General features: G+C 40.5%; 1 protein-coding gene across 2 annotated transcripts in view; it reads right to left on the reverse strand.

The window, feature by feature from the left end:
• LOC139474382 (uncharacterized) overlaps positions 1–9,589 on the reverse strand; it is a 97,118-nt gene extending 87,529 nt beyond the window's left edge. For both annotated transcript variants that reach the window (XM_071257369.1, XM_071257368.1), the window contains exons 1-3: positions 9,479–9,589; positions 7,199–7,270; positions 5,416–5,469 (exon numbers count right to left, since the gene is read on the reverse strand). In XM_071257369.1, the coding sequence (XP_071113470.1) occupies positions 5,416–5,469; positions 7,199–7,270; positions 9,479–9,530 (178 nt within the window). In that variant the 5' untranslated portion in view covers positions 9,531–9,589. The remainder of the gene's footprint in view (positions 1–5,415; positions 5,470–7,198; positions 7,271–9,478) is intronic.
• Between the last annotated feature and the right edge of the window lie 1,427 nt (positions 9,590–11,016).

Genomic DNA, 11,016 nt, shown 5'->3' on the forward strand with positions numbered 1-11,016 from the left:
CCATGTTCGAATCCGCATATGGTTTGCTTGTACCAACGCCATCAAATGTAATGAACCGCTTGTGAGACATCACCACACGTGTCCCAGTGTGTTCTTAACTCATGTTTGACTTCGACCATGTTCGAATCCGCATATGGTTTGCTTGTACCAACGCCATCAAATGTAAAGAACCTCTTGTGAGACATCACCACTACTAAATTGACCTTGGTGTCCCAGGATGTTTTAACCAATTTCCAACTTCGACCATGTTCGAATCCTCAAATGGTTTGTTTGTACCAACGCCATCAAATGTAAGGAACCACTTGCAAGACATCGCCACATGTGTCCCAGTGTGTTCTTAACCCATGTTTGACTTCGACCATGTTCGAATCCGCATATGGTTTGCTTGTACCAACGCCATCAAATGTAGTAGACCGCTTGTGAGACATCACGACACGTGTCCAGGGTGTTCTTAACCCATGTTTGCATTCGACCATGTTCGAATCCGCATATGGTTTGCTTGTACCAACGCCATCAAATGTAATGAACCGCTTGTGAGACATCACCACACGTGTCCCAGTGTGTTCTTAACTCATGTTTGACTTCGACCATGTTCGAATCCGCATATGGTTTGCTTGTACCAACGCCATCAAATGTAATGAACCGCTTGTGAGACATCACCACATGTGTCCCAGTGTGTTCTTAACTCATGTTTGACTTCGACCATGTTCGAATCCGCATATAGTTTGCTTGTACCAACTCCGTCAAAAGATAGTCAGAGTGTACCAAACCAATTTCCGACCTCGACCATATTCTAATCCGCAAATGGTTTGCTATAAACAACGCCGTCAAAAATAAGGTACCCTAGCAATTGGCAATTGAGAAATGAAGAATCAAGCCAGCGAGTCTGACCACCCAATCGGATTTGTCGCCTCCTGTGACAAGCATAGTTGCCTCTTGAGGCAAGCATCGGTTGAAAAAGGCCAATTTTGATCCTGGTCGTCAAGGGTAGTACACACAATATTGAACAAGGCTGTGGAGAACGCTTGGATATCTGCAAAGCCAGTGAATGGGGGTGTATGGTAGATTTATGAGGCGCTTCCTTCAGTATTTGTACTCAAGTCTGATTTTTTTACTTAAATCAAATAATACCACACCAAGCAGTGGTGCTTTCAGTATGTAACCCAGCACAAAATGAGCTACATATAGTCTCAAAACTTCATGCAATCGTTCAATAGTTTCTGTTAAGAACCTTACAAGCTATGATCTTAAAGGTAAAATTTCGGTGAAATAAATGATCAAAATCAAAATCCAATATGGCCGCAACTACAAAAGATATCGAAAAACAGCTATGCTGATTTGTTGTGTTCTGTATGGAGACAATTCTCAGAAAGTTTGAAAGCTTTTCATGCAGTGGATTCAGAGGAGATAGTATTTGAAGACAGGTACCCAAAACACCCTTTGGAAACCTTGAATCCAATATGGTTGCCTAACCACGTGTCCAATGACCAAAGTCAAAGAACAAAAAATGTCAAGCAGCTCAAGCATCAGATACATGCAAGATTTGAAAGTAAACGGACAAACGGTTGTGGAGCAACAGGGCAAAATATATCGTCAAAAAATACTTGTTTTTCAGTTATCTGCCCTTGGCCTTTGGGCCTATGGGCTTGGCTTTTTGGCGGGCACTAGTACCCAACGGTCTACAAACACACACAAAATTTGAACAAAATCGAGCCAGTGGTTATTTTGCTAGGGCAGGTACAAAAATCGGCGGAATAATAAATAATAATAATAATAATAATAAATAATAATAATAATAATAATAAATCGAACGATTACAATAGGGCTCTACAGCCTTTCGGCTTGGAGCCCTAATAATAATAAATTAAAGCTGCAAGCAGCAATGGCGGGCTCCAAGAAACACTGTGCCCAAACGTCCATGTTCGAATCCTCAAAGGGTTTCCTTGAACCAAATCCATCAAATGTAGGCACCACTTGCAGGGTATCGTCGCAAGGAAAATGGCGTGTGCCAGGGTGTCCAGGTCTGTTCTAAAACCATTTCCGACCTCGAACATGTTCGAATCCATAAAAGGTTGGCTTGTGCCAACTCTGTCAAAAGATAGTCACCGGAAATCGCCGCTACGAAATTGCCGTGTTCCAGGGGTGTCCCAAATATAAATCAAATATTACCACCAAGCGGTGTTACTTTTAGCATACAACCAATAACAATAAATGAGATGCATATGGCACACTTACTTCATGTAAACTTGCAATAGTTTCTGTGGAGAACCTTACAAGATATGATCTTTGAAGCAAAATTTCGTTGAAAGAAATGATCAAAATCAAAAATCAATACGGCCGTAACTAAAAAAGAATTCCAAAATCGGCTACTACAGTTTGATGTGTTATGTATGGAGAAAATTATCAAAAAGTTTGAAAGCATTTCATGCAGTGGACTCGAAGTTCTTTGCGTTTAAAGACAGGTACCCAAAAAAACAGTGTGGAAACCTTGAATCCATAATGGCTGTCAAACCACGAGACCAATGACCAAAGTCAAAGAACAAAAAATGTCAAGCAGCTCAAGCAGCAGATACATGCAAGGTTTCAAAGTAATCGGATAAGCGGTTGCTGAGCAATAGGGCGAAACATATCTTCAAAATATTCTGTTCTTTTAGTTATCTGCCCTTGGCTTTTGGGCCTACGGCCTTGGGTTTTTGGAGGTCACTAGTACCCAACGGTCCACATACACACACAAAATGTGAACAAAATCGAGCCAGTGGTTATTTTTCTAGCTCTGGTACAAAAATCAGCGGAATAATAATAATATTAAATCAAACGCTAACACTGGGACTCTTCAGCCTTTCGGCTCGGTGACACTTTAACAGGCCGTAACTTCTTTGTCAGTTGGGCTCCAGTCAAACGGATTAGCGTTCTGCGTTCGTCCGGGCCCCGGGTTCCTGTCGCATTGCTGAGATAAAGTGCTAAACCTGTTCCCCACCTCGTTCATTTATTCGAATCCTCAAAGGGTTTACCTGTACCAACGCCGTCAAATGTAAAGAACCTCTTGTGAGACATCACCACTACTAAATTGACCTGGGTGTCCCAGGATGTTTTAATCCGCATATGGTTTGCTTGTACCAACGCCATCAAATGTAATGAACCGTTTGTGAGACATCACCACACGTGTCCCAGTGTGATCTTAACCCATGTTTGACTTCGATCATGTTCGAATCCCAAAATGGTTTGGTTGTACCAACGCCATCAAATGTAATAAACCGCTTGTGAGACATCACCACACGTGTCCCAGTGTGTTCTTAACCCATGTTTGACTTCGACCATGTTCGAATCCCCAAATGGTTTGCTTGTACCAACGCCATCAAATGTAATGAACCGCTTGTGAGACATCACCACATGTGTCCCAGTGTGTTCTTAACCCATGTTTGACTTCGACCATGTTCGAATCCGCATATAGTTTGCTTGTACCAACTCCGTCAAAAGATAGTCACGGTTTGAAGGACATTACCGCTACCAAATTTACGTGTGCCACAGTTTCCCAGAGTGTACTAAACCAATTTCCGACCTCGACCATATCCTAATCCGCAAATAGTTTGCTTTAAACAACGCTGTCAAAAATAAGGTACCCTAGCAATTGGCAATTGAGAAATGAAGAATCAAGTCTGAAGCGAGTCTGACCACCCGATCCGATTAGTCGCCTCCTGTGACAAGCATAATTGCCTCTTGAGACAAGTATAGGTTGAAAAAGGCCAATTCTGGTCGTCAAGGGTAGTACACATAATATTGAACAAGGCTGTGGAGAACGCGAGGGTATCTGCAAAGCCAGTGAATGGGGGTTTATAGTAGATTTATGAGGCGCTTCCTTCAGTATTTGTACTCAAGTCTGATTTTTTTACTTAAATCAAATAATACCACACCAAGCAGTGGTGCTTTCAGTATGCAACCCAGGACAAAATGAGCTGCATATAGTTTCAAAGTTTCCTGCAAACTTTCAATAGTTTCTGTCAAGAACCTTACAAGCTATGATCTTAAAAGTAAAATTTCGGTGAAAAAAATGATCAAAATCAAAATCCAATATGGCCACAACTACAAAAGATATCGAAAAATGGCTATGCTTATTTGTTGTGTTCTGTATGGAGACAATTCTCAGAAAGTTTGAAATCATTTCATGCAGTGGATTCAGAGGAGATAGTATTTGAAGACAGGTGCCCAAAAAACCCTGGCAAAACCTTGAATCCAATATGGCTGCCAAACCACGTGATCAATGACCAAAGTCAAAGAACAAAAATTATCAAGCAACTGAAGCAGTAGATACATGCAAGGTTTGAAAGTAAACGGACAAACGGTTGTGGAGCAACAGGGCAAAATATATCGTCAAAAAATACTTGTTTTTCAGTTATCTGCCCTTGGCCTTTGGGCCTACGGCCTTGGCTTTTTGGCGGGCACTAGTACCCAATGGTCTACAAACACACACAAAATTTGAACAAAATCGAGCTAGTGGTTATTTTGCTAGGGCAGGTACAAAAATCGGCGGAATAATAAATAATAATAATAATAATAAATAATAATAATAATAATAATAATAATAATAAATCGAACGATTACAATAGGGCTCTACAGCCTTTCGGCTTGGAGCCCTAATAATAATAATAATAATAATAATAAATCGAACGATTACAATAGGGCTCTACAGCCTTTCGGCTTGGAGCCCTAATAATAATAATAATAATAATAATAATAAATCGAACGATTACAATAGGGCTCTACAGCCTTTCGGCTTGGAGCCCTAATAATAATAATAAATCGAACGATTACAATAGGGCTCTACAGCCTTTCGGCTTGGAGCCCTAATTACCTACCAAATCAAAATCACATAAACAAACAAACATCCACCATGCCAAGCTCCCTTAGTTCTCCTCCCCAACCCCATCGGCATCTATTCCAAATCTCAAAATTCCCAAATTATATATAAGCAACCCCTAAAGCCCCCTCTTGGGTTGCACAGACCACCCTCGCCCCTTTCGGAAACACATAAAATGGCCTGGCCGGGCCCGTGTGCGAAATACGCATCAGTCGGAAAGCGCACGTTAAATCTCCAAAGTAAGTAAGTAAGTAAGTAAGCAGTCATTTACCTGAAGGAGTAAACATATGCTCGGGAAACGTTCTCTTACTCTCTTATGTAAAGGTCGTAATCGTTCATTGGACTATGCTTCAACAGTGATTTTTTTATGATTATGGGTTTTATCTCTTTTATTCATTATTATGATTATTATGAATATTGGTATGAAGGGGGTATTTATTAATGTAGATGCAAACTATCAACAAGTTGGAATTCCAACAAATTAACGATGATGAAGATTTGAAGAATAAAAGTTACTTCAAAAAATGTTTAGTTAAAGCAGTTGGATATAGAACACTTACCTGGTTCTATTGCTTCAGGTATATTTGCAAGATGAGACAAGTCGATGTATTCATCTGTAACAAAAGAAGTACATTTTTAGTTGTCCATCGGTCTCGAGGACGAATCTATCTTACCACACACCTTGTTTTGTGCGGGTTATGATCTCTGGTCTTACGCATGTCTGCTCTGGTCCAAATCTTTAAGGATACCACAGATATACATTTATCCACTTCGTAAAAGTGGAAGTATCATGGGTATGGCAGAGAAAATAAACATAATATAAGCTAAGAGGACGATTGTAATTTTATTATCGTTATTCAATTTTACACGATTAGTTTGAATCGATCAGCATACAAATAATTGGTAACCTCCCAGTGTGGGCACCGACCTGCCTACGACTCATTGAACACAGTGTCCACACTGGGAATGGATGAAGTCACAGTGTCCACACTGGGACAACTGATCGCAATTAATTAAGTAACTGAGTAAGGAGAGATCAGCATTCTAAATTCTTTCACCATGGTTTTCTATCTATTTCTGAACTATCAAATACAAACTCTGGCCTGGAACGAGGCATCCAACTGTTCCTATTAAAGCAAAACGTCACAAACTCTGATATATGTAGATGTATTTATCATATAAACGGACAAAAGATCATCTATGAATTTTATTAAATGACACCTTCAACTTGGTTGTCTCGAACTTCTCTTCCGACGACTGCCAATATAAACCTTCTTGTTTCTTAGCATTTACAAAGGAAACTGATAATTTCAAAATGCCAATATTTCATATGATTGATTATTATTGGCCTTTTGATGATTTCATTGTTGTCTGGTTACACAAAGTCAGTAGTACCTTAATCATATTTACATCATCATGAGTGTGTTCAGGCCAAGGGCTAGACTAACATTTAGTCTCTGAAATCTTATATTACACAATATCCTTCTTGACTCTAAAAATAAAGAAAAATTCCCTATGCTGATTTCAGAGTGGAATAGAGCTAGCTTGAGCTGGCTAGACTTGCTTTTGTATGCATTTCTAGATTATTATTTCTTCATAAAATAAATATATTCCACGGTCATGGTGCAGGACTAGACAAGGGCACACAGGTCATAATATATGATTGGAAATGGTAGAATAGTCTCAGCCAATCAAATTTCAAGTGAATGGTAAAATAATCATGGTTGTGCCACTGGTTACAAGTATTCGCCGCTGCAGAAATGGCGAATATTCACAATAATAAATAAAGCGACAAAACTTTCCACGTCCAATTCAAATCTTTGCATAGAGCAGGCTCGACTGTACGATTCCCACTATATCATGAGCATGTGTTTATGAATCACTATCAAATAGGGATGATACCAGGTGTTCGCAAATAGGTGAGCGTATGCTGCCCCTGCTGTGGCACCCATCACAAACACATGCAAAGGCAAGTCAATTTTTCACCTGTAAATAACATATGTCAAATGACAAATGTTCATCTTCTCAAGGGACATATAGAAACATTGAATCTACATGTACTTTTAGAAAATATAAAGGTTAAATCTTGAAAGTCGATTTAATTATTATTTTATATCTTAGGTTACTGAAGGATACTTTTTCTCTATGAGCATTTCAGTATTTCAAAATTTGTGTACAGCCTCCGTGGTTTAGTGGTAGAACGTCGCCCGGAAAGCGGAAGGTCGGGTGATCGATCCCCGGCCGAGTCACAATCGTTTCATGGGTTAATATTAACTTAGATGACAGGAAATCCGGTTGTGTATAATGTATTATTATTGGCATTATATGATAAATGATACTTACATACATATGAAGGTTTAAGGAGGCCTTTCCCCACGAAAACAACGAGGGAAGAACAGAGCAGGATGCCAAGACCTGGAACAACACAGACGGTGAGTTATGTCCTGATCAATCACTTGTTAATGACCGAGTAAAGGCTATAGTTTGTACACACCTTCTTCCTTTTAAATAAAAGCGACAAAATCCTTTCCATATTCAATAGAAATCTCTGCTAAAAGCAAAGTCGGTTGTACGATTCCGACTATATTATGAGCATGTGTGTTTGAATCCCTATCAAACAGTGCTGACACCAGGTGTTCGAGAAAAGGTGAGCGTATCCTGCCCCACCGGTGTTACCCGTCACAAGCACTAGAGAAAGAGTGAAGGACAAAACACGGAAGTGATGCACATCCACTTTATACAAACATGGTAATGATAACTTAAAAAAACAAGGTATAACATGTTTGCTTCAACACAAGAAACGTTTTGTTTTGTTTGTTTTTTGTTTAACGCCGCACTCAGCAATATTTCAGCTACATGACGGCGGTCTGTAAATAATCGAGTCCGGACAAGACAATCCAGTGATTGACACCATGAGCATCGATCCATTGGGATACGATGACATGCATCAACCAAGTCAGCGAGCCTGACCAACCGATCTGGTAAGTCGCCTCTTACGACAAGTATAGTCGCCTTTCACGGTAGGCATGGGTTGCTGAAGACCTGTTCTACCCCGGATGTTCTCGGGTCAGAAACGTGTAGGATTGCATGAAGACTACTGATGGATTTGTCAACTTGAAATCATATGTAGGTATCCACGAACCACTTGTACAGAAAGAAAGCTGTGTGGCTTCCATACATGATAACTAACTAACTGTAAATCTTTCCCAATAGTGTCTAGTGTACATGATGTGCCTTGTCAACTACAGACTAACAGTGTTATGTTTATGTGATAATGAACCGCCATTGTAAATATAGGCCGATGGCCTAAATTCTTCTTGAATAAACTACTAAAACTGTAAATCTTGAAAGTTTTGCGAGTTGATCCAGTGTCAATGGTCCAATAAGGAAAGTTCACTTATCTGCCACACATCGTAAACTTCCTTACAGAAGAACGACTTTGTCAACTCTGTAATTCACTTTCAGTGGGAGATGAGTTTCACTATCTTTTCTGATGCGAAGCTCTACTCCAACAAAGAATTCTGTTTATTCCAAAAAATGCTACTCGTGGACAAATATTTTTAAACTCTGTAGAACTGTATAACCCAATAGGCTAAAGGATATAAGACATATGTCCGCATATATTGTATGTCTATGTAAGTTAATTAAAAAGAACCGTTGACCCTGTCAACCGTCATGTTGATATCGTTTTATATTATCAAAAATGAAACTGAAACTGAAACGAATACCGAGTTGTCAATTAAACACTTCCTCAAGCCAGCCTTTAATAATAAAAACAACTGGAACACGCTACTCCAACCTTCCGTGTCAACTACTACACCATTGACTGACACTGAGCAACCATGTTATCGCGCTGCTCCCGTCTCATAGAAAATAACCTGTGCAAAAAACTTTCATCTGTAATAATCTCATCGGCATGGTGTAGCAAAACTTGACAGACACAGTAAAGGCTATTGTTACCCACTCGCAATAATTTAATGATGCAAAACTTTCCAGGTTTCAGTACTATCCCAACTGGAGAAGTATTTGGCCGAAACTTTGAGTGAGGTGAACGCTGCTTTGAACAGTATTCGGGTTATGACACAGTGTGTCAGCTTGATGAGAGGGAAGCGTAGCAGCTCTTGTTTACATGTTTACTACTTTGGTGGAACTGGTCGGTAATGGCCTGGGAACAAAATGAGTGTTTGGGGCGAACCCATCATCATTAGATTCTGTGTTATGAGAGCAACTCTACATGTAGACTCAGGATTCTGAAATACCAGTATCGTGTGAGTAGCGGATGCTACCGTTAGCGCATGACGTGCTAACCCTTCCAGCAAACACATGGAAACATCACGGATTTTCAGAGCTCTGTTCATATAATTTTCATCGTTATTTTACCTTTTACGCCCGATAGAATCTGCTGTGGAAGGTATTCTAGACTGTTTATTCTACGGCGTTGTTGCTAAGCATTAGACGCTGTTCACCTGAGAAGAAGACGCCGCGTCAATGCAGATAATAAAAGTGGGTCAATAATTCGTCAACTCCAATGGCGTGCAGTGTGAACAGATAACGCTGCTGACCGCCTACTCGGTCTTACATGTACCAATACAACGATCAGAACCCAAGCACATATACACTCACTTGAGAAAGGTTTTCTGGTAATCCTCTTTGTCACCTTCCGGAATAGCGTCATCGTCAGCGTCCGTGTCACCTACGTACTCCTACCTCTAAGCATGTTGTGTTCATGGGTTGTTGTTGACCTACAACCTGCTCTGCTGATAGCAACGGCTAACATCTACCGCAGTAACGACAATGAATTTCCTGCTGAAACCGTTGTTCTTGGCCTATCTATTAATCATTAACATAGTTCATTTTAGAAATTAATTACATGTCTGCATGTCCATGTGAGAAAACAAACTGCTTTTTATGTCATAAATATAGGATATCCTTCAAAAACACCTACGGCTTCTAACAACAGAGTGCATGGTTGATTGCACAGCGAATATCCTGAACCTATTCAATAGATTCACCCAAACACGGAACGGAGGAACAAAGCTATGAACACACAATGCCATTTAGAATGCGGTATGGAGATAATCATTTATTGACTGAGCCGCATAGAGGTAGTGTACACCAAATTAATAAAGACTGACCGTTGAGTGAACTTTTGCTTAACACCGCGGTACACCAAGGTACTCCAAGAAGGCCTGTAAATAATTGATTCTTATCCTGACATGTAAACCAGAGATTGCTATGATGAACACAAAGATCCACGCCGACGGTGTACAATGTGAACCTAAGGCATTTGTTAAGATTTACGTCGCTTTTCACGAAGCAACCATAACAACTGTGAACTTAATGTAACGTTCAAACCCAAACGTAGGTTCACCCAAACTCTAACTCGTTGAGGTAAGTTTCACGACCCGACAATGTAGTTGGATTTTTCGCATGACCGTAAATGCTATCTTAAATCGATTGAACGGGAGCGGCTGAGAACGGCCTCAGAATGAGTGAATGAGTTGGGTTTAACGCCGCTTTTAACAGTATTCCAGTCATATTACGGCGTGTCAGCTTAGTTTGGGAGGAAAGCCCGAAGTGATGCAGGTCTCAGACGTTTACCACTTCAGTGAAACCCACGAGCACGGGTATGGTGCTGACAAACCTAGAAACATAATCGGGGCGAACCGGGATTCGAACCCACAATTATAGGTTTCTGGCGTGCCCAAGGGACGCAACTCTGCACAGCGAATCGCGGCGCCTTAGACGACTGGGCCACCCGTGCCCCCGAACGGCCTCAGAACGGCCACAGAAAAAAAGTCTAAACGTCCACACAGTAAATATTCTATACATTGTATAACAGTTCATTGATCAGATCGGGGCGGTCGGGTAGCCTAGTGGTTAAAGTGTTCGCTCGTCACGCCGAAGACCCGGGGTCGGGATCCCGACATGGATACAATGAGTGAAGCCCATTTCTGGTGTCCCCCGCCGTGATATTGCTTGAATATTGCTAAAACAGCACGTGAACTCTACTGGAAGATAATAACAGAACATGCATACATCGGATACTCATTTAGAGTGTATAACAACATCTAAGATGTATACTTTTTGTTGTGGCCGATTTGACTTTTTTGTTTTGGCCATTTTGACTTTTTTTGTGGCCGTTTTGACTTTTCAGTTTT

This window comes from Haliotis cracherodii, unplaced genomic scaffold (genome assembly GCF_022045235.1).
Source record: "Haliotis cracherodii isolate W230 unplaced genomic scaffold, xgHalCrac1.p SCAF_3, whole genome shotgun sequence".
NCBI lineage: Eukaryota > Metazoa > Mollusca > Gastropoda > Lepetellida > Haliotidae > Haliotis > Haliotis cracherodii.